At 64.1% G+C, this 27,335-nt stretch overlaps 8 protein-coding genes across 8 annotated transcripts; 4 read left to right on the top strand and 4 right to left on the bottom strand.

Annotated features, from left to right (window-relative positions):
- Positions 1–544: 544 nt before the first annotated feature.
- Q8F55_005641 (uncharacterized protein) lies at positions 545–1,579 on the bottom strand (the record flags this gene model as incomplete). Its single annotated transcript, XM_069354129.1, has 1 exon — positions 545–1,579. One exon carries the CDS (start codon positions 1,577–1,579, stop codon positions 545–547), a length of 1,035 nt encoding a protein of 344 aa, XP_069208771.1.
- Positions 1,580–4,191: 2,612 nt separating this feature from the next.
- Q8F55_005640 (uncharacterized protein) lies at positions 4,192–4,636 on the bottom strand (the record flags this gene model as incomplete). Its single annotated transcript, XM_069354128.1, has 2 exons — positions 4,192–4,392; positions 4,472–4,636. The coding sequence occupies 2 exons, from the start codon at positions 4,634–4,636 to the stop codon at positions 4,192–4,194; spliced, it is 366 nt and encodes a 121-aa protein (XP_069208770.1).
- Positions 4,637–5,086: 450 nt separating this feature from the next.
- ISA2 ([4Fe-4S] proteins maturation) lies at positions 5,087–5,847 on the bottom strand (the record flags this gene model as incomplete). Its single annotated transcript, XM_069354127.1, has 4 exons — positions 5,087–5,217; positions 5,252–5,322; positions 5,359–5,489; positions 5,527–5,847. 4 exons carry the CDS (start codon positions 5,845–5,847, stop codon positions 5,087–5,089), a joined length of 654 nt encoding a protein of 217 aa, XP_069208769.1.
- A 1,114-nt stretch (positions 5,848–6,961) lies between these two features.
- On the top strand, positions 6,962–9,279 carry MgPP2CL-1 (mgpp2cl-1, protein phosphatase 2C-like protein 1; the record flags this gene model as incomplete). Its single annotated transcript, XM_069354126.1, has 7 exons — positions 6,962–7,037; positions 7,323–7,347; positions 7,781–7,949; positions 7,988–8,175; positions 8,212–8,802; positions 8,842–9,076; positions 9,121–9,279. 7 exons carry the CDS (start codon positions 6,962–6,964, stop codon positions 9,277–9,279), a joined length of 1,443 nt encoding a protein of 480 aa, XP_069208768.1.
- A 477-nt stretch (positions 9,280–9,756) lies between these two features.
- Positions 9,757–12,381, top strand: Q8F55_005637 (uncharacterized protein; the record flags this gene model as incomplete). The annotated part of the gene is made up of 5 exons (XM_069354125.1): positions 9,757–10,241; positions 10,322–10,550; positions 10,640–11,426; positions 11,462–11,680; positions 11,720–12,381. The coding sequence occupies 5 exons, from the start codon at positions 9,757–9,759 to the stop codon at positions 12,379–12,381; spliced, it is 2,382 nt and encodes a 793-aa protein (XP_069208767.1).
- A 224-nt stretch (positions 12,382–12,605) lies between these two features.
- Positions 12,606–14,200, bottom strand: Q8F55_005636 (uncharacterized protein; the record flags this gene model as incomplete). Its single annotated transcript, XM_069354124.1, has 4 exons — positions 12,606–13,499; positions 13,588–13,666; positions 13,999–14,033; positions 14,162–14,200. The coding sequence occupies 4 exons, from the start codon at positions 14,198–14,200 to the stop codon at positions 12,606–12,608; spliced, it is 1,047 nt and encodes a 348-aa protein (XP_069208766.1).
- A 1,174-nt stretch (positions 14,201–15,374) lies between these two features.
- On the top strand, positions 15,375–18,280 carry Q8F55_005635 (uncharacterized protein; the record flags this gene model as incomplete). Its single annotated transcript, XM_069354123.1, has 15 exons — positions 15,375–15,629; positions 15,679–15,690; positions 15,744–15,834; positions 15,883–15,897; positions 15,942–16,048; positions 16,096–16,258; positions 16,296–16,393; positions 16,443–16,662; positions 16,706–16,758; positions 16,807–17,051; positions 17,102–17,131; positions 17,173–17,223; positions 17,269–17,388; positions 17,665–17,764; positions 18,002–18,280. The coding sequence occupies 15 exons, from the start codon at positions 15,375–15,377 to the stop codon at positions 18,278–18,280; spliced, it is 1,839 nt and encodes a 612-aa protein (XP_069208765.1).
- A 6,211-nt stretch (positions 18,281–24,491) lies between these two features.
- On the top strand, positions 24,492–25,653 carry Q8F55_005634 (uncharacterized protein; the record flags this gene model as incomplete). The annotated part of the gene is made up of 2 exons (XM_069354122.1): positions 24,492–24,708; positions 24,767–25,653. 2 exons carry the CDS (start codon positions 24,492–24,494, stop codon positions 25,651–25,653), a joined length of 1,104 nt encoding a protein of 367 aa, XP_069208764.1.
- Positions 25,654–27,335: the final 1,682 nt, after the last annotated feature.

Here is a 27,335-nt window from a genome sequence, read left to right as displayed (position 1 = left end):
CCCCACCCCCCCCCCCCCCCTCCCACACACTAATGTTCGTCGCACTCCCAATGCCACTTTGTGCCGCTTGTGCCGCGCGTTACAGCGTTACAGGGATGACGCAAGTGCATCCAGCGCCGTGCCAACTTGGAATAATCAATGTACAACAGAAAAAAACAAGGTTCGTCGGTGCCGCAGCGGGCACCAACTCCTAACAACGTCGGGCGCGCGAGGCCCAGGGCTTGGGCGGACCCGAAAACTATAAGGCATAATGGATCGATCCGACGTGACAGCGAGGGACGAAGAGGTGACAGACAATGCCACCAGGTGCACACAGGTGCACACCCGCGCACACCTGTGCACATCGATGCGTTGGGGATGGCGGGATGGCGCCAGGCGGCATGTTGCGGCGTGTTGGGGCACACCTGACTTTGTCATATGGACAGCGGTACCCACACCCCCTCGGTGTGCCTTGTCTCATCTTGAACCCATTTGGACATGATTTTGGATGAAACGACGTGCGCCGCCGGGGGGTGGTGGAGCGGAGCGGAGCGCGCACCGCACTCTAGATGACTCCGCCAGGGCAGCGCGTCGTCGCACGGCCGCGCTGAGACGCAAAGCCCGCTGCAAGGATCATCGTCTCGCTGGGAGTGCGGCCCATGGCAGTCGCCTCGTCCCAGGGGTCGGTGGCGTCGGGGTACGGTCTCGATCGCGAGCGCTGCCTGCGTCCGAGCGTCGGCCGGCGCGCAGACTGCAGCGCCTGCACGCGGTTGTGGCTGCCCGCGGGCATTTGAGTTAGGGGGCGCAGTGCGTTGGTGACCGTGTCAAAGAGCATCGATGTGGGGCGTGAGCTTGGACGGGATGCGGGGCGTGGGCTTGGTGGCGCTCGTGGGATCGTCTCCTCGCCGTAGGCCTGGAGATAGTCGGAGGAGCGGCCAGCCTCAAAGCTGGCTTCGGAAGCAAGGCTGATCATGGACCCGGGAGTGTCGACCATTGCCTCGTCGTCGTCGTCGTACGACGACGCGATCGAGGTCATTGAAACTGAGCGCGGGCGGTTGAATGCTGCACGCATCGGCGGCAGTGACAGGGGTGGCGAGTCGAGACGCATCTCGTGCGGCGGCGGCGGCGAGTTCGGCCCCGTGGAGATAGCGGCCGGTGCGTCAAGACTCTTACGCGACCGGTGGCCACTCGTGGTCGTGTCATCTTGGTCGTCGGTGTCGTCGTCGCCCAGGGACAGGACGCGGCGGACCGGCCGAACGCCACTTGGTAATGGTGGGATATCCTGGTCACCGAGGGAAAGTAAAAGTTTTGCGCGCGTGTCAAACGGGTCCTCGTCGTAGCCATAGTCTGGATCGTGGGCCGCGTCTGGGGGGAGGCGTGCGTCGTGGCCGGCGATGGAAACCGCCTCGAACCTTGCGCTGATGGCTCGTCGCAAGTCGATCGAGTACTTTTGAATCGACGAGGGTGGGGTGGGGAGTGAAGTAGCGAGCGTGTATGGCCGTGATGGTCCTGTTGGTGGTGTGTGGGGCAGGTCGATTCCGGGCGTGGGCGTTGGTGGTGGGTGTCCGTTGGGGGGAGGGTGGCGAGTGGTTGCCGACATGGCTGTGGGGTGGGTGGGGTGGGTTGTTGTTGCTGCGGGGGGTGGGTGTGGGTGGTGCTGCAGAACTAGACGCGACTATTAAATGTAGTGGTGGTGGTGTCGTCGCGTCGAGTGTGTGCAGCGTGTCGCAATATATGCTGGCTGTGGGGCAGGCGGGACGGGTACGAGGCGATGTGAGAGTGTGAGATGGTGTGAAGAGGGCAAGAGGGTGTCGGTCGAGGAAGACTGATGTTGTCGGTGTGGGTGTGGGTGAGTCTATGAGAGTCTCAGAGTGGCACTGGAGTCGGTGCATTCCTTCCCTTCCCCACCACTGCCTGTCGCCGCCGTCTGACGTCGTTGGCGCGCTGCACGAGGGCACAACGCCAAATCAAGGGAAAGACGACATGTTCAGGGAAACTCTGCACCGACGCGGTTCAGGGAAGGTGGCGTCAGGGTAACAACCTCAAAGGGCCAGCGCGCTGCGCGTCGAGCGAGTCACTAGCGCGGGCGCAGGCGCACCCCTCGCCCTCGCCGTGCGCCCCATGCCCCGTGCGCCGATGCTGCCGCCGCCCGACGGACCGATGGAAGACGTCCGAGTGGCCCAAGGCAGCAATATTGCCCCAATCACAATCACGCGGCCGCGCGATGCCAACCTGCCGCAACCGGACCGCGCGCAGCGGTGAGTCTACTCGAGTCAGCTGCCGAGTCAGCTGCCGACAACAACAATAAGCCAAGAGCGCGTGCTTGGGCCCGAGCTGGCGCGCTGGCGGCGCCGAGGCAGCTAGGCAGCTCGTGCTCCAGCCTGCTCCTCCGCCACTCCTGAAACCACCCGCCCCTCCCCTGCCCACCTCGTCATCTGACCTCACTCGCAGCTTGGGGGCGACCCACAGCGCGATTAAGCATGCCAAGGTGCCCGCTGCCCGGCCCTGCGACTGGCCGTGTCCGTCATTGAAGGTGCATCGCTCTACGGCCGCCCGCAGCAGCAGCAACAGCATACCGGACGAGCGCTTGCCCGATGCAAGTGAAGCAGATCTTTCGCCGCAATGTTTGGCCTGTGAGTTGGGGGCGCATGTCGCCAGCCCCCCACGCTGCATGCCTCTAGCCCGTCCCGTATACCTCGGTCCGGGTGGCGCATGTCGGCTGCAGCGGCCGGCAGTGGTAGCGCTGCCTCGGATGATTGCTGGCGGCCGGCGCAATTTGAGCCGGCCGGCAGCGGCAGCGGCAGCGGCAGCCCAAGAACGGCAGGCACAGCCAGGGCAGGTGCACCGCTACTGCCAGATGGACGAGCTACTCCAGTGCTGGCTCCTGGCTCCTGGCTCCAGTTGCGTTATCACCCCGTACGTCATGACGCGTCGGGGTGTGTCGTCGGGGAGTCGGGGGTAGTGCAGGGGGATGCGATGCTCCACCCCGCAGCGTGCAGCCCCGATGCAAGCGCCACTGGGTGTGCTTCTGCTTCTGCTGCCAGCCCGGTGGCGGCCGTGGCGGACACCTGCAGCACCGTGGCACAATGGCACCATACCACGGCGTTTGAAAGCGCACCAGCCAGCACGAGCCGCGGCGGCGGCGCTGCTAGCCGCCGAGCCGCCGCCGAGCCGCCGCCAACCGCCCAGCGCCAGCGTTTCAGCGCATGGCTCAACTCTCCGACTCAGGTCCGCCGAGCCGCCAAACATGGCTTGGGCTTGGAATTGGATCGTGCCACGCCACGCCGCAGCATTCGCCGCTGCCGCTGCCAGAATGCCAGATCGTGCTCGTAATCTCATGGATCGGATCGGATCTGTGCATGTCCTCGTGACGGCGGGGGTATCGTGTATCGTGTGGTCAATCATGTCTCGTCGCCCGCATTGTTTGGGCCACTGGCCACTTGATAATTTTACCATACCTCGCCCCGATCAGGCCAGTCGGCTCGCACTGAAACGCTCATGACCCTCCCCTCGCCCATAAAGGCCTAAAGCATACCTCGCCTGCACCTGCATTAGGGTTCTAGGGCAGAGTGCACTACGACGCAATCAAGGGCAAAGGGTCGAGCTGGGCTGCACGCTGGCTGCTGGCTGCTCGGCCTCGTGCAGCGCTCCGTGCGGCGCCGGCGCCGGCGCCGGCGCCATCGATCGAGAGGGCGGGCGTGCGCCGTGCGTGACTGACCCCAAGACAGCGACTGGGGCACGCTCGAGCCACGCCCCGGACGCTGCTCTCCCCCGCGTTGTGGCCGCAAGGCCGCCGGTACGCCGGTTTGAGGCGCGGGGGTGTGTGCGATGCGTAGGCGGGTGCGGGGTGGCGACCAACGTGGGTGGGTGCCAGTGGCCCGCCGTGCGTCGCCGCCAAGACGCCGCCGCTATCGCTCATCGCTGACTGGTGCCCAAGCTAGTGGCGTGACCCATGAGGCAGGAGTGGACGGACGATGGACGAGCCGTCGATGATCTCCGATCGTCGGACTCGAGCGAAGCGAAAGCGGCAATGTGGCGGCGCGCGCGGGGGCACTGGCCCAGGCGAGCGCGCGCCACATGAGATGCTGGAGCGCGACGCGCGCGCCGACGCACGCCGACGCCATGAACGTGGCTGCGCGCGCGTCGCGGCCCCACCACGCCCCGCACTCGTATCATTCAACGGCATGACATCGACTTATCTACTCCAGACGGCTACTTGCGGCTCGCGCCAAAGTTGACACCAGCGCCCGCGCCCGCGCCAGCGCCAGCAGCCTTGCCCCCGCCGCCGGCCCCGCCCCCCTGGCGGCCCTGCGCGCCGTTCCCGCCGACAGCACCGGAGTTGACGTGCCCCTGCGCCGCGGACTGGGCGCGCGCGGCAAAGCTCCCGGCGGCGGTGTCGCGGCCGGCCGTGGCCTGGGCGTCGGCGTCAGCGGGTGGGGGGGGGGGGTGGCGGGCTGGGGAGGCGGGGGTGGGTAGGGGCGCGGCGACGTACCTGCGTAGACTGGTGTGTGAGGCTTGGGCGGGGGTGATGGGCGGCATTGTGTTGCTGTTGTTGTTGTTGTTGTTGGTAGTGGCGATTTCTGTTGGCGGTGTCGCTTGTGGCTCTTGCTTCTGCGGCAGTCTGCCACTGTCTTGTATACCCCGCGACAGCACGCATTCTCACGCACGCCAGTGCTCGTGCCGGTGTGCAGCCGACCAAGAGGCTGGCTGCGCCGCGCCGGTCCACCACACAGTGCCACTCGCCACTCCAAGCGCGATCCGCGAATGTGATAACGGCTGCGTGAGAAAGCGCTGATTAGATTGATCTAGCCGGCTCGCTGCGGCGTCGCTGCGCCGTCGCCGCGACGTCACTGCGCGTCACTCCGCCGCCGTGTCGTGTTTCGGCGTGATGCGGAATGGGCGAGGAATGGGGCCCGTGGCGACGGTGAGCGCGTTGGGTTAGTCTGTCAGTCGTCGTCGGCTCTCGCAGCGAGGTCCGCACCGGTCGCGAGTGAGCGCTTCGAGGTTGTCTGTTGCCGTTGTCCGAGCTCGCTCGCTCTCCCCACCCCCACCCCCACCCCGCCCATGAAAAGTGCAATGCCATCCCATCCCATCGTACACACCCTACCTACACCTGCACGTCGTCCTTTGCCTCCCAGCTCACGCCGCAGCCACAGTTGCCGCCCTCCTTGGCCTGCGGGTTGTCCTGCAGGCGGAACGACGAGCCGATGAGCTCGGTCGCGTAGTGGAGGGTCGCGCCTGGCGTGAGCACAGCCCAGCGCCCAACACCTACCCTTCAAGAGTCCGAGGGACATGAGGTCGACGAGCACTGGCAGCGCCGTCACGCCGTCGGCCTGGAACACACTGTGCGGGTTAGCGGCCGCAGCTCACCCCACCCACTAGTCGTCGACGCCCCGGTCCTCGGTCAGGTCCATCGTGTACTGGTACCCGTGGCAGCCGCCCGAGTCGACGCCGACGCGGAGCGCGAGCGTGGAATCTGGTGGCTCGCGGGACGCGAGGAGGGCCAGTTGCTGCGGTGTCAGCGCTGTCAAGCACGCCGCGACGCACCCGGATAGCCTCGGGCGTGAGCACAATCTTTGCGTCGGCAGCAGGGATGAGGGTCACGTCGTCGTCGAAGAAGCCCTCGTCCTTGACCTTTTCGAGCGAGGGCGGCAGCACGCGCACGGTCGGGTTCGAGGGGATGGGCGGGAGGTTGGGCGCCGCCGACGACATGGACGCGGCGGTGGACGCGTACCGCCTTGCAAGGGGCGGTGGGAAGCGGCTCGGGGCCGGGGCCGCGGCGCGGAGGAGCACGCGCGACGAGCATGCGTGCGATGCGCGCGCGATGCCGCGGACGGCGGGTGCTAGCGATGATAGCCTTGCGGTCATGTTTTGTGGTGTGGGTGGGTTGTTGTGTCGAGAGGGAAGGTCGGCGGAGACGAGTCTCGTTGGTCATCAGCGGCGGCGGCGGCGACGAACGCTGGCTGGTCCGATGGGGCCGAAATCAAGCGGTGGGTCACGTGACTTGTTAATAGGTTGTAAGGTTACTAGGACGGAGCCAGATCGACCCGCCCGCCAGAATGGTCAGTCATCAATCGGCCCCACAACGGCACACAGTGGCGTAGAGATGTGTAAGGCGAGCGGGGGACAATGGTATTGTGTAATGCTGGGCCCGTAGCGAGCTGTATGTAGCAGCACGGACAACAGGTGATTTGTGAAACGGAGCCCGTCGTCGCCTCGTCGGCCTTGTGCATTGCTGCTGCTGCGGCGCACAGGATGACCTAGGACTGAGCGAGTCACTGGCTGGTTGTTCGGGCCGGCAACCCTGGCTGGCTGCTGGCTGCAGACGCGCGCGCGCGCGCCAGGTCACCCAACCTGAGTGAGTGAATAGTGCCCACCCAACTGACGCATTACACGCTTGATGACGCATGTCCCCGTCGCTCCTCCCCTGACTCGCTCCTGCCTTCCCCCACCCCCTCCCCCCTCTCCCCCCTTGGACGTTCCCTCCTAAACTCTTGGTGACTTTAGTTGGATGGTCATTGTTGCCCGCCGTCGCTGTCGCACTTTATCAACACTTTGAATACTCGAAAACACGACTGGACACATCACTCACTCACTGCACAACTCCACACACTCTACATATACAACAACAACACTCTGCATCCAGCAACAGCAACATCACACCCGCAGCAACCACAACAACCACTCGAGCCAGTCCCCAGCACGACACGGTTCCACATCACCACCACTACCACCACCGCCGTTGACGACGCGCCGACCCCCGACGTCAGCTCCGACCAACGCGCACCCACCACCCACACCCGCACTGAGCCGCCTTTGACCGCCCCGCCTCACCCGCCCGGCCCGAGTTGGCTTCCGAATCCTACACAGTGCACTGCTCGCCACGACGACCTCCCCCCACACCCACGAAAGCGCGTCCGCTCGACCCCCTCCCCTCTCCACCGCAGCCGAGCTCGACCCCCCCGCCCCGCATCCCACCACAATGACCGAGCACACGACGCCCCAGCGCCTCGGAATCGACCCGACCCCCATCCCCATCACGGCCTCGCCTGTCACTTGTGAGTCTTCTCTCTAGCCTCGCCCACGAGCCGCCACCATGGCGCGCGACACGTCGTTACCGAAGCCTCCACCGATCGCGTGCCGCATCGCCGAGCCGCCGGAATGTACACGCGTTGCGGTGCGGCCGTCAACACTGCCGCTGCTGGCCATGCACTGGTAATCCCACGCACCCCGCACAGACCCGGCGCCATCGAGGCCAAGCTAGCCAAGCTTGCCTTCAGCCTCGTCGCGCGCCACCACCCCCAATAGCCCCACCGCCCTGACAATGCTGACCTTGTTCGCAGCCCCGTCGATCCTCTCAACCTCGAGGTAAGTGTCGCGTGTCGCGTGTTGCTCGTGTCGCTCGTCTCGGCACTGTTGTGCATGTGCTGCTTGACGCCGTCGTCGTCGTCGTCGCCTCTGGCTGCCGTGACAAGTGGCCCGCGCTGGGGTCGATCGCCGCGGCGCCTCATCCCCCAACCAAACGTCTTGCCAGGCTACACAGACCGTTTGCCCTTGCGACCTGCTGCTTTGTCTCTCTCACACACTCTCCCACTTCCCTATCACCCCGTTTCAAATGCCTCGTGTCGCGTCTCGTGCACTGGCCAAGTGAGCTGACCACTCGTCTTCATTGCAATCCCCCAAACCAACTCTTTCACTCAACCACAATCAACATGCGCTCCAACCGGCGCTCCTTTCGCAACCTTCTCTCCCTCTCATGGCTTGACCGCTCATCAAATGGCTCATCGTCGTCGTCGTCCAGCAGTTCACCCCCTCAAACGACCACGCCCTCTTCCTTTGCTTCAGACGACGGCGCATCCCCAGACGTTAGCACCGCAAAGCGTCTTCCCTCGGTGCTCCCCACAACCGTCGACAGCCCAAATGCCCGCAGCAAGTCGGTCACCCATGCTGACGGCGATGACACATATGGCGTGAGTTGCGGCGCATCTGTGCAGCCCCTGACGTGCAGGTCCTCAACCGTCACCCTGCCGTTGTCCCATCAACACAATCTGACCGGTCGGCGTCGAGAGGCCCTGCGTTCCGCGTCGGCGTGAGCGAAGACCGCAACAAGCGGTGTCGCCGGACAATGGAAGACGCGCACAGCTTTGTCTACGACTACGCAGGCGTCCGTGGTCAAGGGTACTTTGCAGTCTTTGAGTGAGCCTTGAACGATCGAGCACGGCTAATGCCCAGTGGCCATGCTGGCAAGCATGCTGCAGAGTGGTGCGGACAAAACTTCCACGAGTACCTCCTGGACGCTCTTCTCTCCTCGCCTAACGAGCCTGTTCCCGACATCCTGAACAAGACGTTCCACGCCGTCGATGCCCGTCTGTCTCACCTGGCGTACAAGGCCAAGACACACTCGGGATGCACCGCAGTGACCGCCTTCCTCCGAGTAGAGAAGGACATTGACACGGTTCCTTGCGGCTTCGTCAACCCGGCGCTATCGACTCGTGGCCTATTGGAAGGTCGCGGAGAGGAAGAGCTCGAGGCACAAACCAGCGGCCAGGCCCCCTCATCTCGCCGATCATCGATGGGCGGAGGCTCGGCCGGCTTCATGGGCGGCGCTGCGGCGCCATCAAACGAAGGCAGCCTGAGGAGGAAAATGTCTGGAAGACGTATCCGTGACTTTGTCCGCGGCCTCACGAGCGGGCGTGCCGACGACAGCGCGATCGAGGACGACTCGATCGACGAGGCCATCGAGGCGATCGAGCCCAGGAGCGAGAGCGGTACCCGCAAGGTGCTCTACACTGCCAATGTTGGCGACGCACGCGCGGTTCTCTGGTGAGTCGAACGGCATGGGGTAGCGCTGATAAACTGTAGCCGAGGAGGAAAGGCTGTGCGCCTCACGTACGACCACAAGGGCAGCGACAGCCAAGAAGCGAAGCGCATCACGGACGCGGGTGGCTTCGTCATGAACAACCGTGTCAATGGTGTTCTGGCCGTCACGCGATCTCTGGGCGACGCGTCGATGAAGGAGTTTGTCGTCGGTTCACCATACACGACGGAGACGGTGCTGGACGACGACGACGAGTTTTTGATTGTCGCGTGCGATGGTGTAAGTGTTGCGGCGTACACCGGGGATGTTGTCTGACGGCGCAGCTTTGGGACGTTTGCGAGGACCAGGACGCTGTCGACCTCATCCGCAACGTGACGGACCCTCAAGAGGCGTCGAAGCGTTTGTTGGAACACGCGCTTGGCAACTACTCGACTGACAACCTGAGTATCATGGTTGTGCGTTTCTTTGACAAGTCTGAGTGACGAGGTGGTGTCTGTAGCCGTGTAGTGTCGCATTGAGGGATCGCGCATGCAAGTGGTTAGTGGTTGCGGTGGCTCGGTGGCTGCTGTGACGTCAATGTTGGTGTTGCCAGCCAGGGCGAGCAGTTTTCAGTGGCGAGGTTGGGAGGTGTGAGGTGGTCGCGTCGCTTATGCTGCGGTATGCAGCAGCCTGAGTACGAGAAGCACAAGCGACGTGTTGAAGCCGTCGTCGTCAGTGAGAGGACGACGAGCCGCCCAAGCGAGGTGGGCGAGTGCAGAAAGCAGCAGGCATGCAGCTTGCGACGTGTCTTGGATTGTCGATCACCCAGTCCAATTACAGGCACAACCAGGGGCCAAACAGACGGCGGCCGCCAGTCGGTAGTGTCACAGGACGTCACTCTTGGAGCAAGCACTCAATAACCTCGGTGCACCCTCTAAAGCACAGCACAGCACCAACGACCTTTCATCCACCCATCCACCATGGACCGCCGCGAACCGTCCCGCCCGGCCCCGCCGCCGCCCGTGCCCGCCCCGCCGAACCGCACCCCGCCGCCGGATAGGCCGCTTCCCCCGCTGCCGCCGGCCACGGCCGCCCCGGTGCCAGAGATCTCGGTCACGCCGCCGCGCGTCTCGAGCCTCGACGCGGTCGCCGAGGCCGCGCCGGCTGACAAGCCCGCGCCGTCAGCCGTGAGCGAGAAGGCCAAGGCCACCGTGCCGGTGGCCGCCGACACCAACCCGTTCCGCGTCGACCTCGTCATCCCGTTCAGCGTCGCGCCTGGCGCCGGGGCGAACCGCGCGCCGGCGCCCATCGCGGCCGCGTACGACCGCCTCGTGGGCGCGCTCGCTGCCGAGGGCGGCCTGCGCGTCACGGCGCGGCCGGGGCGCGCGGCCAAGGGCGCCGAGGAGGTGTGGGTGTTTGTCGGGGCGAGCGAGGGCAAGGTTGCTGAGTTGGTGGCGCGGGAGCGGTGAGTACAATCTGAGCGAGCGCGCAGCGCGAGCCAGCCCTGGAAGTAGGGCGACTCAGCAGGCATACTGACGTGCCCAGCCTCGTAGACCACGCCCACGGCATGCTCCCGCCCAAGACGGACGGCTCGCGCTGGCCCTCAACCCGCCTCCGCCTCCTCTACGACCTCCTCACCGCGCCGCAGCTCCAGAACGGCCTCGGCATCACCCCCGGCGAGGGCGACTGGGAGCGCGTAAAGGGCATCGTCGCGTTGCACGACGACGCCGCAGACAACGCCTGGGTCGAGCGCTGGGCGACGGCCGACTGGAAGGTCGGCCTGCTCGCCGGCCTCAGCTCGAGCGACCAGGAGATCCTCGCGAGAAACGCAAGTCGACCACGGCGCAACCGCTGACCCCCCAGCAATCGCCCGCACTCCGCCTATACTTCAACTACCTCGTCACGTACACGCTCTCGCTCCTGCCCATCGCCGTCGTGTCGGTCGCCTTCTGGATCTACACCCCGGCCGACTCGTACCCCCCGCTCTACGCGTTCGCGCTCTCGCTCTACTCGGCCGTGTGGCTCGCCGTCTGGCGCATCAAGGAGCGCAAGCTCGCCGTCCAGTGGGGCACGCGCGGGTGCGAGAGCGTCGCTGTGGGCCGCCTGCGCCCGCAGTACGTCGCTGCGCACCAGCTCAGGAACGTGGCCGACGCGCAGAACACGACCGACGTCGTGCGCGATGCCAAGGTCGTCGCGTCGGTGCCGATTATTCTCGCCTGCGGCGCCGTCCTCGGCCTCGTGCTCACTTGCATCTTTATGCTCGAGGCGTTTGTCGGCCACCTCTGGCACGGCGCCGGCAAGGCCATTGTCCCGCTCATCCCCACGGCCCTCTTCTCGATTGTCGTGCCCCAGGTCGTTGGCCTCTTCAACGGCCTCAGCAGGAAGCTCGTCCACTGGGAGGACCACCCGACGCCCGCCTCGGCGCAAAAGTCGCTCACGGCCAAGACGTTTGCCATGAACGGCATTGTCGCCTACCTCGGCCTCTTCCTCTCGGCGCTCGTGTACCTCCCCTTCGGCCCGTACGTCATGTCGTACGTCGGCAACCTGCTCGCCGGGTACCAGGGCCACCCTGTGGCCGTGGACGACGTGCACGTGCAGAGGACACACCCCGAGATCAACGTCGCGCGTCTCAAGTCGCAGGTGTTTGCGTGTAGGTGCCGACAGATTGCAAAGCTGACCCCTCAGACCTCGTCACCAACCAGGTCATCAACACTTTCCTCGAGGCCGGCCTTCCCTTCATTCTCCGCTTCATCGCCGACTGGCGCGCCGGCAAGGCCACCGTCTCGGACATTCTCCACAAGCGCACCGAGTCGACCGGGGAGGCTGACACCGAGGCCGAGGCTGAGAAGCTGTTCCTCGACAAGGTCGAGCGCGAGCTTGCCCTCCCAGACTACACCACGTTTGGTAGGTGAAGTTGTCCCCTGCACATCACTCACCTGCCAGTCGACTACGCCGAGATGGTGACCCAGTTTGGCTACGTCGTCACCTGGTCGGTCGTGTGGCCCCTCGCCCCCGTCTTCGCCCTCGTCAACAACTACTTTGAGATTCGCTCCGACGCGCTCAAGGTCTGCAAGCATGTCCGCCGCCCGATCGGCGACCGCGTCGAGACGATCGGCACGTGGCTCGACACGCTGGGCATCATCGCCTGGGTCGGCGGCTGGATGTCGGCGACGCTCATTGCCCTCTTCCGCCCGCATCTCGTGGCTGCAGTCACCCTTACCGAGGTGCCGGACAAGATCCAGGCGCGCACGACGGCGTCGTTCCTCGCATCGTTCAACGACACGCCTACGCTCAAGGACGTCCTGCCCACCGTGCTGCCCATCATTGCCGTCGCCCTCGCCGCCTCGCACGGCTACCTCGCCCTCCGCTGGGCGGTCGACACGCTCGCCGAGCGTCTCCTGTGGAACGGCTCGGCCGAGGACCTCGAGGAGCAGCGCGCGCGCCAGCTCGAGGCGACCGACGGCCTGTGCGAGTCGCTCGACGAGCTGCACGCAAAGGCGGAGCGCGACCCCAGTATCAAGCACTACCCCGAGACGCAGGCGGGCTTCTGGACCGGCGTCGACGAGGGCGCCGACGAGATTGCGCGCGTGCTCAAGACCGAGTAGCCGTGTATCAGAAGCCACCTATACCCCACCGATTGGCTTGCATTAACGACCAAGCCGTCACCGTAGACGAATAATGATGCCACGATTGCTTGCACACCCTGTTGCACTGCACACCCTGCTGCACTGCACACCCTATTGCACTGCACACACTGTTGCATTTTGGTTACAGCTACACTGGGTGAACCCAACGGCACCTTTTACTTCTCACGACACACTACACCCGCCTAGATGAGCTCGCCAGTGGCCGAGAGACGGCCGTAGCTGTCGGGCAGCGCAGGCTTGTTGTCGAGGATCTTCTCAATCTCGGCAATGACCTCGGGGGCCTGGACGAGCTTCTTGTAGACCTCGAGGGCCTTGATGTTCTCGGCGAGCTGCTCGGGCTTGGTAGCGCCGAGGATGCAGGTGGACACGTTCTTGTTGAGGAGGGTCCACGCGAGGGCGAGGTTGGTCATGGTCGTGCCAAACTTCTCAGCGACGGCGGTAAGGGCGCGGACCTTTGCGAGCTTTGCCTGGCCCTCGGGGCTCTGGAGCTCGGCGACCGTCTTGGAGAAGAAGTCCTTGTTGGTCGCGAAGCGCGAGCCCTCGGGCACGCCGTCGTTGTACTTGCCGGTGAGGATGCCCGAGTCGAGGGGGCTCCAGATGGTGCTGCCGAGGCCCTCCTTGGCGAAGAGGTGGGCGTACTCGATCTCAAAGCGCTCGCGGTGGAGCATGCTGTAGTGGGGCTGCTCGGCGGTCGGGCCGACGAGGTTGAGGCGGCGCGCGACCTCCTTGGCCTGCTGGATCTGGCCAGCGCTCCACTCGGACGTGCCCCAGTAGAAGGCCTTGTTGTTGTCGATGAGCCAGTTGAAGGCGCGCACAATCTCCTCCATGGGGACCGTGTTGTCCGGGCGGTGCGCGAAGATGACGTCGACATAGTCGAGGCCGAGGCGCTCGAGCGACGCCTGCGCACCCTCGATAATGTGCTTGCGCGAGAGACCACGCGTGTTCTGCGTCTCCTTGCGCGCAGTGCCGAAGAAGATCTTGGTCGAGATGATAATGTCGCGGCGGTCCCAGCCGAGCTCCTTGATCACGCGGCCCATCTCGACCTCGGACTGGCCGGCGGCGTAGCCCTCGGCGTTCTGTAGAGCGAGAGCGAGCGGCAGAGGACAGCAGCAGGGGGAAAACATGACGTCAGCGACGGCCCGCACCCCACCCCACGCTACCCACGTCGAACATGTTGATGCCGAGGTCAAACGCCTGCTTCATAATGTCCTTGACAATGTCGCCCTTCTGGGTACCGCCGACGCTGCGGGGCGTCAGCACTGCTGTCCAAGCGAGTGGAGGAGGGTGGGGGAGCCCAAGTCCGATCACGGAGGCGGCTCGGGCCGCAGCCCCGAGCGAGCGGGCACCGACCGACACACGCCTGCATGTCGAGGTTGTCGACTCGACTCGGTGATCGTTTACACCCCGGGTCCGCAGATGCACGATTCAGGAGCGAGCACACCGCGGATCTCGGTCCGGCACCCGGCCGCCTCGTGGAGCAGCTCTCGGGGCGTGCTTGACGAGTATGCCTCCTGCCTCACGCTCGACCATCGCGCTCATCGCGCGTACTGCCACTCCCACGCCAACAGCACTCACGTAAGCCAGCCGCCGTACGAGAAGACGGGGACACGCTGGGGCTGTTAGTGCTGTGCTGCGCTGCGCCTGGCGGCCTTGCGCCGACGCCCACGCCGACGTACGAGACCAGAGTCGCCGAGGTTGCGGTACTGCTTGTCAGCTCTGCCCAGCACGCGGCACGCACGATCATGCCCTTGGGGTCAAAGTCGACGGTGGGAGCCATTTTGGTTGTGTTGTTGTGGGTGTAGGTGCTTGGAAGGTCGAGGAAGGACGCAGTGGGGGGTTATATATGTCTTGTTGCGTGCGCGCACCTTTTGGCCAATCGGTCAAAGGTTCGGTGGGGGAAATGGTGGTATGTGGGTGTGTCATGCTGGGTGCTTCAGGGCAGACACCGGCTGTCACCGACCGCAGCGGTGGAGGCGCGTGGAGGGAAGGTGGAGGTGCCACCACACTGCATGAACCGAACCGACCGATACCGGCGGTCGGTCGGAACAGAGCTGGCAACTGCCCCCACTGGGACACACTGGGATTAGATCGAGTCGAGTCGATAGCGCGGGCCGGCATGCCGACGAGGTGGACGGCGATGTGAGAGGTAGCGACGCGCGGCCTCCACGTCGTGAATGGCGCACAAAGTTGGGGATGTAGTGAAGCGACGACGACGATGATACTTCCGCATCGCTGCGCAAACATGCAGGAGGCTCCGATGCCGGGCCGAGTTCGACTCGACCAGCCGAACGCGTGCAAGGACGATTGGGGGCTGCTGGTGGAGAGCGAGTGTTGGAGGCAGCTGGCAGCTGGTGTCTGCGATTAGAATCGCGTCGCCCTCGAAGCCTGCCAAGCCATTCCGGGCCGGCGGACGCGTCCGACAGCACCACAGGATCACCATCTATCTCGCCACGTGGCGGTACAGCCGCCGTGCAGCCGTGCACCCACGTGCGGGCAGGGACATGGGCCGAAGGGCAAGACGTGCACTCCGCCGGGATCGCTTGACGACGGCGACTGCGGTCTCGGCCTTGGTCTTGTCGGAGCGTAGAGCAAAGCCCGTCGGTGAGGGAGACCCCTTGTGGAGTGATTTTTTTGTTGACGTTCTGCGTCGCCGACGGTCGATCTGCCCGCGTCGAGGCACAATTTCCTTTTTGGGACGTTTGTTACCACCATGCCGTCATTCAAGCCAGCAGTTATCCGAGCAAATGCCACTCCAGACCCGACCCATTCAGTTTTGCTCCTCTTGTCATCTGACAGTTGCTTGCGCTGCTCGCAAAGCTCATTCACAGCACGCACTTAACCGCTAACTCGAAGCGCGCTGGACCCCCCTTTCCAAATCTCGCCCAGACTCACCCAGGCCACCGCCGAACGCAGCTCAAAGAACGACCCACCTCCCCCAGCAACGCTCCACAATGGCAGCAACCTCTTCGACCAGCGGCTACGGCAGCATCAGCGAGGACACCAGCCTCGAGCGCCCCGTCCCCCCGCAGCTCAAGCACCGCGCCTCGTCGACCCCCGGCACACCCGGCGGCGGCAACGACCACCACCACCGCGCCGAACAGGGCAAGTACGGCAACACGGACAACCTCTTCTTCCACGACGACTACAACGGCTACCGGCACATTACGCGCCTTCGCGAGGTGTTCCGCCCGCCCGTGGTGCGCCAGGTGAGTAGCGCTGGCCGCAGGTGCTTGACGGGACGCTGACTCGCGGCAGTGGATCGAAGATGTATGTTTTGGCAAGGGTGAAACGCGCATGACCGTGGCTAAGGTTCCCTACAGGGCAAGCTCTACCGCGAGCCTGGATCTCGTGAGATTTCGCGCTTCGAGCTCTTCTTCGACCTGCTCTTCGTCGCCATCATCCACCAGCTCGGTAAGTGCAGGCGCGTATGCAAGAAGCCCATTGCTGACTCGTTACTAGCCGACGCCGCAGCGGGTAAGCCTTTCTCCATCTCGCCTGAACACTCTAACCCAGCCCAGAGGCGGCCACCGGCGTGGCAGTCGCGCGCTTCATCCTGACGTTCTACCCGTCTTGGAGTGTCTGGCAAGAGGCGACGCGCTACTCGAACGTCTCCGGCACTGATGATGTGCGTCAACTGCCGTACCGCAGCGTGCTCTTTCTAACCTCGCCCAGCTGCTCCACCGCCTCTGGGTTCTCGTCGGCATGGGCTGTCTGCTCGGCTACAGTGCCAACGCGACGGCGATTGAGATCCACCCCAGCAGGTCCGAGTTGGCCTTTGACCACTCGGCCATGCAAGCCGCTGTTGCCTTCTGGCTCGTCGTAAAGGCCACTCGAGGTGAGTCACAGGATGGCGAACGGTGCTGACTTCCCAGTCGTCGTCCTCTGGTGGTACGCTTACCGCCTGCCCGCCTTCCGCATTTACCACATCCTGCACGGCGTCGGCGTCCTTCTGCCCATGCTCGTCTACCTTGTACGTGACGCGACTGTGATGGTCGGACGCATCGGTTGACCCCACGCAGCCGCTTATCTGGGTCACTTCTCGCCCCGCGCAAATCGCGCTCGCGACAGTCGCCATTATCGTTGATCTGGTCCGTCTGGACTCGGTCGCGTTGATTATTTGGGGCCGTCTCAATCAGTACCGGAGGTTCAGGCGCGAGAGGGCAGCCGGTGCCGACCCTCAGCGAGGCGCTGCTGGAGGTTCCATTGGCCGCGTCGACCTTCCCAGCATGAAGTTCCCAGGTATGTCAAGAGTTTAATGGGGGTGCCCGGGCTGACAAAGTAGCTATCAACATTGAGCACAGCATCGAGCGTAGCGGAGCCTTCGTGGTCATTGTCGTAAGTTTGTGGCATGCTTGACTTTAGGATTGCGCTTAACAGCCTCAGTTGGGCGAGCTTGTCATGAACATGCTCTACGTCGCGACGCCTGCTTCGACTGGCGAGGGCGGCGGCCACACAAACACCACTAGCACCAGTGAAGGTGCTACCGAAGGTGGTCATGTCGCCCGCAGCATTTTCAACCTGGTAGCTCAGGCCGCTGCTGGCGAAACCACTGCTTCCACTGTTGGCCTTTCGCCCAAGTACGGTAAGGCCGTTCTCGGCCTCATGGTTGCGTGGGCTCTCAACTTCCTGTACGTTAGATGCTGTCGTGCACCGCGCAGCCGCTGACCAGTTGTCCCAGGTACACCATCCCGAGCGAGGAGCTGAACAAGTGAGTTGGAAAGTGGTCAGTTGAACAAAGCTGACCTGCAGGTACACTCACGCCCTCCGCCGAAGCTGGGTCACTGGTCTTCTGTTCTCCTTGTGCGTGCCACTTGCAGGTGTTGGGGCTTTCTAACCGCCGATTAGCCTCCACTGGCCCCTCTGTGCCGCTCTGGTGTTGGCCTCGGCTGCTGCCAGCAAGTTCGTTCTTCACGACGAGGAGCTCAACAATGAAGAGGCCTTGGCCCTTCTGCCAGGACTCCGATGGTAAGTCGTCTCACATTCTTCAATACCTCAACACCTTGCGAACGGCCCGAGCTCTCGCGAATGTGTTTGAGCACTGGCGAACGCTGGAGTTATCGCAGCCTTGAGTGTCGTCGAACGTGCTGAGAGAGCCGACATATCGCGTACCACGTCGTCGAGCCGCCACATGCCTGAGCCACATCTCGAGCCTTTCGAATTGTCCAGCTGTTTCCAATCCCCATGTCTTTCCAATCGCTGTTCTCTCTCGAATCCGAGTTGTTTCGAATGCTGACGCCGCAGGTACTGGGGCTGTGGCCTCGGATTTGCACTCATCATCACGGCCTCCCTTGACCTGCTGCACGGGGCAATGCACCACTGGCGTGCAACGAGGATCCCGAGGGTGAGTCACCTGGTCAATTACACTAGCCTCGAGTTTGAGGGTTGGGGTCGGTCGCGAAGATCGCGCCGGTGGCGTTTGGCCTAAAAGGTGTTTCTGAGACACGTTTCTTGGAGGCTTATCCGATTCCGACGGCTCAAGAGGCGGGCAGAGGACGGGGGCCGATGGTTACGCCGAACTCCGGGCGTCCGTGCTAGTGGAGAACCTTGCATTCGTTGGGCATCAGCTGACAACCGGCAGGCTGTTCGCTTCGGGTTCGCCGTCCTTGGAGGTCTTGTTTTAATCCTGGTTCCCCTGGCCGGAGATCGCCTCAACATCTTGTCGACGATGGGCATTTCAGTCGGCGTCGTGTGGGCAGTGGTTGCGTTCCAAGCCGTTGGCATCCTGCCGTCCAAGTGGGCGCTTGCCCACCCCGAGTTGGCGGCACGCGGGCAGACTGAAACAGACACTCGCCCCAGAGACGAGGACGGCCACGTTATCGTGTCGCCTGCGACTGCTGCGAATATTGTGGCCGAGTGAGCCCCGCATAGCGTGGGGAGTGGGTGCGCGGCGTGGCGTGTGGAGTGAGTGCCCACCGTGTCACTGAGGCGCCTGTCTCACCGAAGTCTTGCGGCGTCATCATCGTTACATACATCCTATCGTTTCCGTTTTTCCGTAGTATAATGCACTGTTACGGAGACGGAGGCGGACGCGGAGACGGGGAGCGAGGTGGCCGAGAGTGACCGAGGTGGGTGGCCGAGGGCCGAGGGCGCCGAGGGTGACCGAGGCGGCGCGCAATCGAGGTGGGCGGTGGGCTTCGGCGGGCGAGCAACCGCGGGTGTGGCGTGGATCTGCGGAGCACGCCGCTGGTGGGCGTGTGAGCGTGCCGGCGGTGGGGTGTCTCGGCGTGTCACAGGCGGAGCAGTGTGGCCCGGCTGCCGTGGGGTGAGTGGGTTTGTGTATGTGAGTGTGGCGGGGTTGTGGTGAGCGGAGCCGCGAGTTGTGCGGTCGTGAGTTGGGGTGGTCGTGAGTTTCCGCGCAAGTCGTGAGAGTCTGGAGAATGAGCAGGCCCGCAAAACGTCAGTCGTGACCCGGCCCCGCGAGCACTCCCGTCAGTCCCGCTCGCAGCGCAGTCTGCAGCCACTGCGTCGGATCAGGACCACGAATTGCAGTGAGTCGATCTGTGCCGGGCCAGAGAGGAGGGGAGTGCTCGTCGTCGATGAAGCACCGAGTGGCCGCCGCTCCGCGCCGACACCTCCTCAGTCGAAGAGCGACGCTGAGTGGTGAACGGTGCTTCCACGCCGACACGCCCGACCGCCCGTTGACCGGCTCTACATTTCTGTCCGCACGAGGAGCCAGTACATTTTCACCGGGCCGCCAACATTGTACATAATCTGCAGTGAGAAATCAGTCAACGACCAAGGCGACTGACGTACCGGGCCGGGCAGGCAACGAGGCAGCCGACACACGCCCGATGGATACGCGACGCCTGCACACGAGTAGCAACACACTCCTCATTTAATGATTTATCTCGGCTGGGGGTGGGGAGATGGGCGAGGGTCGGCACGCGCTGGTCGTCGCCGCCTGCGGAGCTCGCTCGCCGCAGTCTACACGCCGATCTCCGCTGGAGCTCGCTCGGCCTGGTGAGTAGCCTTCGCGTCGATCTCTTTGGCGCTGCGCCGCGGAATATTTTACTGAGTCATGATGATGCAAGATGGTTGATGGGGACGTCTGGAGGTGAAGAGGTCGAGCGGGGACACGGAAAGGGAGTACACTGTCGCAGTCAGTAATCCTCGCTGCTACTACCCTGCTCGCCGCCTTCGCGCGCACTCACTGTACACACAGCGGCTGCAACGACACGCACCGCTCGTGATTTCCACGCTCAGTGTCGACCAAACAGTACATCGTGCACGTCGACCACCGAGGCATTGGCGAGGTCGATGCCGTCGCTCGTCGTCGCGCTCGAAGCGGCAGCTGCCGCTGCCAGCTGCGACATCCGCCGTACATATTCCCCGGAGGCACCCTAGCCGTCCCAGTGCCTCGCCTCCTCGCCCGCCATGGGGGGTCGATTTCTAGCCACAGGCTGCGTCGCCACATACCAGCTAGCAGCGACCCAGCGCGATGCTCGCTACTCACAGCGACGACGCACCCCACCGGCCTAGTGCCACTCGCTATTTCGAATGAGCGGCGCACCGCCACACGCAAAATGACGACGACTGCATAAGGTTCCATCTACGTTTCAGCGCCTGTGTGCGCGCGTGCGTGCGTGCGCAACGTCCCTGCCCCGCCTGCCCTGTCACGACGGGCATGCCTCCTCGACCACAGCAGCACTATTTTCCGCGAAAGTGGCCGAAAGGGACTGGTGCCACTGGTGGATCCTAGGATTCAGCGTTACGAGATGTTTAAGGGTGGGCCGGGCGGGGTGCCACATGCGCTGCGGCGCAGGTCGTGCATATTGCTTGGGGCAGCGGCGGCAGCAGTGCATGCAACCCCGGTTTTGCAGTGTGGCGGGGTTACATGCCGTGGCGGTTGGGTGGTGCTGGTGACTACGCGACACGACGGTGGCGCCGAGTACGTGCTGTGGCGACAGCGACACCGGGTCGGACGGCGCCACATCGGCGACGGCGAGCCCGACGGCGCGGGGGGGTGGCCGAGCGCGCCGAGCGAGAGCGCCGTGCTTGGCAGCGGGGTCTGGACGCGACGACGATTTGCGCCGCGGCGGCGCCACGCCCTGGCGGCGTCGAGGCGTCCGTCGGCGCCGACACAGCCGGGGGCGCGGCCGGTTCCGGCGGTGCGAGGAAGTACCCCGGCACAGGACGGGTACTCGCCGGTACCGGCGGGGCACGCTGCCGAGTGGTCGAAGCGGGGTGCGGCACCGGGCGCCAAGATAACCCGCCGGCGCCGATGACAGCGCGCAGTGTGTTGATTGATTGAGTCGGAGCGGCGGCGGTGGCACGCCGTTGGAAATGTGGGCGCTTGGCGTGGTGAGTGCCCGCGCCGGGGTGGGTCGACGAGGCGCCGATGCAAGCCGTGGCGAGCGCGCCTCGGGGTCCGGGTGTGGTGCGAGTCCATTGTCTGCTGGCGACGAGCGGGGGCCGGGGCTGCCGCCGTCGCACACCCGGGTACAGGCTCGTGCAGCGGCCCGTTTCACGAGGCCATTCACGACGCCATGGTTTCCTCGCGACGGCGTGTGCGCTCCTCGCGACTACCTCGGCTCGAGATAAGTGCACGGGGCTGCGTGGGCGGGGGGCGGGGGGCCGTAGCGTGCGATAGTCGCTCGCTCACCTCGGCGAGACACCAGCGCTAGAGGTACTCAGGGATCGTCGCTACTGATCATCAGTGTCAGACTGGCCTCAAACGACAGTGTGGCGCTGACACGAGCAACGTTGCTCCCCCGTCGGAGGAGGCGCGCCGACCCTCCGGCAACACGCCCCAGACAATCCCACGCACGCGCGCGACGCACGACCCCCGCCCCATGAACAGCGGCCGAGCCCGCACCTCCCGCCCCGCCCCGCCCGCCCCGCCACGCCATAATCTCCGCCCATCCGTCGGAGCAGCGTGCCCCGCCGCAGGTGGTTGGTCGCGGCGAGCACTATTTGTATTCTCGTGTGCCTGGTGTAGAGTGATTTGTAGTCGTCTGGCCGATCCTGCGCCGACCGGACGTGCGGGCGACGCTGCTGCTGCGCCGGGCGGCGTGGACGCCACGCCGCCCCCGCGCGCCACGGCATGCCTCGTCGCCGTTGTCGGTGTTGTTTCCCCGGCGCGAGGCTACACTCACTACAGCAGCGAGCCACTGCCGTCTGCAAGGACTGGGCCGAGCTGTGGGCCCATTGCGCGCTGTGCGCAATCGCAGCCGCTCGCCCCGTGCTTGAGAAAACATCACACGCACAGGGCAGCCCTCGTCGTTGTTAGGAGGATTCTTTGGCTCAGGAAATGTTTCGCTGCCAGCTGCGTCGTGGCGGCCAGGTGGCGCCAGGAACCGGCCAGTCTACAGCAGCTGGTGCAGCGAGCTCGCCATGCAGCACACCCAGCACGACCCCTGCAGACGGCGACGCCGCGGGCACTCGCCATGCTGAAACACGCACACACGGATGCTGCGCACCGGCCACTCCCTCGAGCTACGGGCCCACCCCCCATATCTTAGACATCACAATGCTCCGGTGAGTGTGCGTGCGAGGTTTGGGGCTTAGCCTGGGTAGCTGGGTGCAGCTGCACCTCCCGCCCGCCCCACTTGCCGCTCTCCGCTCTCCTCTCTCCGGTCCCTCCCCTTCCCCCTCACCACCCTTGTCTCCCTTGTCTAGGAAAAGATCCGGAACAAGATCCCCTTGGGCGATCAACACCGAGGAATAGCCGCCGCCGCCGCCACAAGCTAGTGCAGATGGCGTCGCAAGCATGTATGACGTCGGGTTGCGATTTGTTGGGCTAGTGGGGACGTCTCGTCCCTGCCACCTCCCATGGCGACAACAATTGATCGGTGTTTGCATGTAGCAAGCACACTGCCACTTTTGGCCTGCCTGCCTCGAGATGCGCTCGTTGCTGTCGGGCATCGGCGTTGCTGCTGCTCATTGTCACGACGGCAGCCTGGAACATGGACACTTGGCCGAACAATCGGTTACGTATCGCCCTGAACAGTGCGCGCGCATGCACCAACCGCGACTCGCCAAGATTGCGTTTGCGACAGGCGGGGAGCGGGTGCCTGGCCGGTTTACGTACTCGTCTCAAGCGCCATACCTACACGATCCATTGGACGCGGACAATGGGAATCCATGGAACTACGGCTGGTCGATGCACAATTGGCCTGAGATCTCTGGTGGAGCATGGTGCAAGGGGGGATAAGGGAACGTCGAGGGTTCGACCTGGCCAGAGTGACGGCGCGTCGGTCAGCAGGGGGACCATACGAGACAAGGAGTACGTGCGTGCATCGTGGTAATTGTCCAAGCAGTCGGTCGCACGGCGCGTGCGCGCCCGCCCGAGAGCCAGAGCCCGAAGCCGCCCGCCCGCCCGCCCGCCTGCCCCATAGCATAGCAGCAAGCGCCGGCCTAGCGACGGGCCAAGACTGTGCGACGGGCGCGTCTGGTCGGTCAGACGAACAGTCCGTCAGCTAGTTAGCTGTGCTGCTGCTGCTTGCATAGGCAGGTGTACCTGGTCACCCTCGGTCGCCGATGCGGCAATGGCCGCTGGATGGGTATGCATCACGCGTCGTGTGCATCGCCCCGGTGACGGCGCCACTGTCACTTGTCGGATGCCCACATGGGCGGCACTAGATGGTTCGGCGAGAAAGAGCCAGAGTGACCTCGGGCAGAGTAGCAACATTGTATTCGGGATACCGTGGAGTCTGTCGCGCGAGGGTGAGCGAGGGTGTAACCGGAGGTTGTACCCGGTAGTTGTCACTCGTCCGCCCGTGGTAGTCGTCGCCGTGGCGCTGACAGCCGCGCGCCATCCTTTCCTGTCGAGGGATGAGGGATCAGGTCCACTGTGTGGGTATACCGTTATTGTCCATGACATCTGTCGCGCGCGCGCGCGGGGTGGGGCCGGGCGGGGGGGCGAGCACGAGTGGGGTGGGCGATGGGCGAGCGGCAGTGGGCAGTGGGCATGGGCGCGGGTTGTCGCCGTTTACCGACTGGGCAGGCAGACGGGCGCGGTCGGACCCATGTCTCTGGTCCCGAGTCTAGGCACGACACAACCTTAGGGTAAAAAGTCAGGGGCGAGTAAAAAGGACGAAGGAAATCAAGGGAACGAGGGTGTGTCTTGTCTGATGGGGACGGTCAACCTCCAAGCAGACGACGACCGACCGACGACGACGACGACACTGACCCATTGCCGGGTGTCTGTCCTGTCCTGCCTGCCCCCCGCCCCGTCAGCCCGCCCCTGTGTCAGTTCTTGACAAGTCTATTGTTGCATCGCGCCATGCGAGCCGCCAGGTGGGCCCAGTGGCTTTTTTTTTTCCTGGCCGCCTCCGCCGCCTCTGCCGCCTGGTCGTCCGCCTCGTCCGCCGCCGCGGCTGGCACACCCTTGGTCCTGGTCCGAGGGTGACCGACCAGGGACGATATGCACAATCTGGTTCCGCCGAGAGTGTGTCGTCTGTCGTCGGCAACGAGGGCAATGAGAGCGAGCGAGCACGCTGCCTGCGCGTACGCCGCCGCCGCCACCGTGCCGGGCACAACCCAACCACTTACCACTGACCAGGGACCGACCAGGCCGATTCTACAAATTCGACCATGCATCATTTGTAGAATCCACTCTGTGATTTGTATTCTTTTGCGTGGTGGGCGTGCAGTGGGTTTGGGTTGTGCTCCATCAAGTCTCTGCTTGATGCTTAAAGATGCGACTCTGGGCCTCTGGCTGGATCGTCCATCTTTTACGACACGATCCATCTTCTTGTCCCACCAACCCGACTCGTGCGCGACCAAGTGGCACAAAAGTCGACCTCGATAAACCACGACCACTTGACCTTCAGGACGCCGACGCGCCTCACTTGCCCCTGCCCCGCCGCATATCACAACAACAAACGGATAGATAGCGCCAGCCAGCCAGCCAGCCAGCCAGCCAGCACGCGCCGCAGTGACGACACCGCCACCACCCAGTGTTCCACACCACCATCCCACCGATTAGTCTATATCAACCCAGTTCAATTCTCGTACATTCGTCTTCTCCCCACTCCCTCCCCTCTCCCCCTCGCGGTCGACAGACTGCATACACACCTACCAACCCAACACACACCAGCAACATCTTCCACCACTCCCGCTTGAACATGCCCGCGGTCCACCACTCGCTCCCCTCACCCTCCTCTTCTGCCTCGCTCTCCCCGCGCCAGCTTGGTGCTCTCAAGATGGAACGTCGCCACTCTAGTGCCAGCGACGACGAGCACGACCATCTTGACCACCACGGCCATGGCCATGACCCAATTGCACGCAGTGCACTTGAAATCCGCCGCGAGAAGAATCGCATCAAGCAGCGTAACCTTAGACGTGAGTCACCTCGACTAGCCGTTGGACCAGAGACGACCGACCCACTGACAACCCATAGTCCGCCGCGCCAACCAGATGGCAGACCTCGAGCAAACCGTGGGAAGCATGCGCTCGACGACGCTCGACCTCGAGAGCCAGATCCAAGCGCTCGAAGCTCGCGAAGCTTCCCTTACCGCTTGGGTACGCGACCTCGAGGCGGCCCTAGTGGCCCACGGTCACCGCGAACACGTTGAATCTCTGCGTCGCATGTGGGGCTCTAACCTTGCCAATGCGGTCCCTCCCTCGTCGGCCATGGACATGCACTCGGCTCACCACATTGCCGGTCCCCCGTCCTCGTCGGCCTCTCGCCCCAATGGCTCGTCGTCGTCGTCGTCGGTCGACCCCCTCTCCACTCTCGCCTCGGCCGCGTCCTCGTACCGACCCCAGCCACGCAGGTGGGACACTCGCGACATGGAGCAGCACGACCGCAAGCGCCGCCGCGAAGAGTACGACGACGACCCGACTGCCACCTCTGCCACCTCGGCCGCCGCGGCCGCCGCAGCTGCCCGTGGCCACCGCCTTCCCTCGCCGAGCCGCATGCGCATTGCCGAGCTCGTCCTCCCCCACCCCCGTCCTCAGCACCAGCAGCAGCACCCCGGCCAGCCTCCTCAACCTCCTGCCCATTCGCAGCCTTCGTCGGGCCAATCCGAGGGCTGGGGATGGAGCCACCTGCCAAGCCTCGACCAGTCGTACTCGCAAGACAAGCGAGTCTCTGCCCACTCGCACCCCGGTCACTACTCGCACCAGGCCTACCCGAGCTATTCTCACCCCCACGCACATACCGCCCCCCATGGTCACCACGACCACGGCCCCACAGGTGACTCGCGCCGCCCACTGTCCTCTAGCAGTGGCACGTCGGCCCGGACCCACACGTCTCCGGTACACTCGTTTGACATTCGCATCTAAGCGCAGAAACACACGCAACTGTGTATACACCATCTCTTTTTTCTTTTTTTTTCCTCGTCTCCGTCTCGAGCTGTTTTAGAAGGGCAACACAGCATTTGAGACGACCCAATCTGGACTGTCTGTGAGACGCACATGCCTCAATCTCACACAATCCCAAACACCCTCCCCCTATCGCCAAGGCTTGTGCACACGCTTGTGTATCTACCAACCGGCCAAACCATGTGCGTCTCCAGCACGCCACGCGCCGCAAGATGTGTATTGTACACGTTGTAGTTACACCTCTCTCTCCTCTCTCCCCTCTCTCTTCTCTCCCTCGCCCTCATAGCCCCACCACACTGTATAGTCGCCCTACCTGGCCCGCCACATAGTAGTTTTGTTCTGGATCACACAAATGCACGTCTAGATCAGCATCACTATACAATGGAGTCGCGAGGCGGTGCAGCGTGTTCCAAGCTGCAACAATGTTACGTTACCCCTGCCGCCGTTGCCGCCACTAGTAAACGACCATTGTGGGCCATGCCGTAAGGCGACTTGTAATGGAACAAGTCGCCAGTCCCGTCGGAAACTTGGATTGATCGTCCAAAAGGCTAATGCGACGCATTCCTCGATGTTTCAATTGCTCGAGTTTGTAGGAATACGGCGCGCCAGCCAGAGCAGCCAGCATACATGCAACCCGATGGAACGAGCGAGCAGAGCTCGGCGTTCGCACGCACGCACGCACAGCAAGCAAACGACCCGACCGATGGCTCGCGCACCGGCCCCGCCCCACGCGCCCCGCCCCAGCCCCGCCCCACGCACGCGCCAAAGCCAAGCGCGCGGGCTGCGGGAGAACCTTGTCCGCCAGCAGTTGTTTGGCGTGGCAGTCACCTCGCCGCATCTGACACGGTGCCGTCGCCCTCCATTCCTAGGCAGATCTCGGCGTGCCGTGGCCGGGGCGGGGCGGCCCAGACGGGCGAGGAACTCCCGCCGGGCTGGCAAGGTTGGCTCGTAGCCGCGTCGTATCGTAACCGTTATGTACACGCCCATTGCACGCGACGCGACGGCGATAGATGCTTGCTGCTGGGTGCCGCGGGTGACTGGAGGGCTGGTGCATTATTAGCCCTTGCATAGAGCCCGCTGCCGCCGAGGCGGCCAGCTCTGCGGTGACTCTTGTCTGCGGCGACCATTCCAGCAAACGCCGAATTACCATGTCAGTTAGTCACTTGGACGGCGGCGGCCAGGCACGGCGACGGCTCACGGGGTGGGCTGGGTTGGCTGGCTGGCCTGCACTTTGCCTCCGACGCTAGCAGTCGTCGTGAAGTTTGATGGTGCCATCGACGACATTACCCATTGCACGCATCGACCGGCGCGAGACAGCCGGCGACGACGCGGTGCGACGCACACAATAGAGGCAAGGCAGAGGCGACGCGGCGTGCGGCCGGTTCGTGGCGCGGACCCAGCCCGGCAAAGCCAAGCCAAGCAAGCAGGCCAAGCAAGCAGACAAGCAACGCAGCCACCACCATTGGACATGGCGCAGGTACCCACTGGCGCAGGCGACTACCAGCTGATAATGGCCAACTTGCCGTCGCGCCGCGCGCCGCTTTGATTTCCCACGACAGAGGCGCAGAGGCGCACAGATTAACCGCAGCCCCCAGTGACCCACTCGAGCGGCCCCCACAGGGTTTGTTGGCAGGCGAGACGAC

This window comes from Vanrija albida (assembly GCF_041260175.1).
Source record: "Vanrija albida strain AlHP1 chromosome Unknown contig_4, whole genome shotgun sequence".
Taxonomy (NCBI): Eukaryota; Fungi; Basidiomycota; class Tremellomycetes; order Trichosporonales; family Trichosporonaceae; genus Vanrija; species Vanrija albida.
This window is presented reverse-complemented; position numbering and strand designations above follow the sequence as displayed.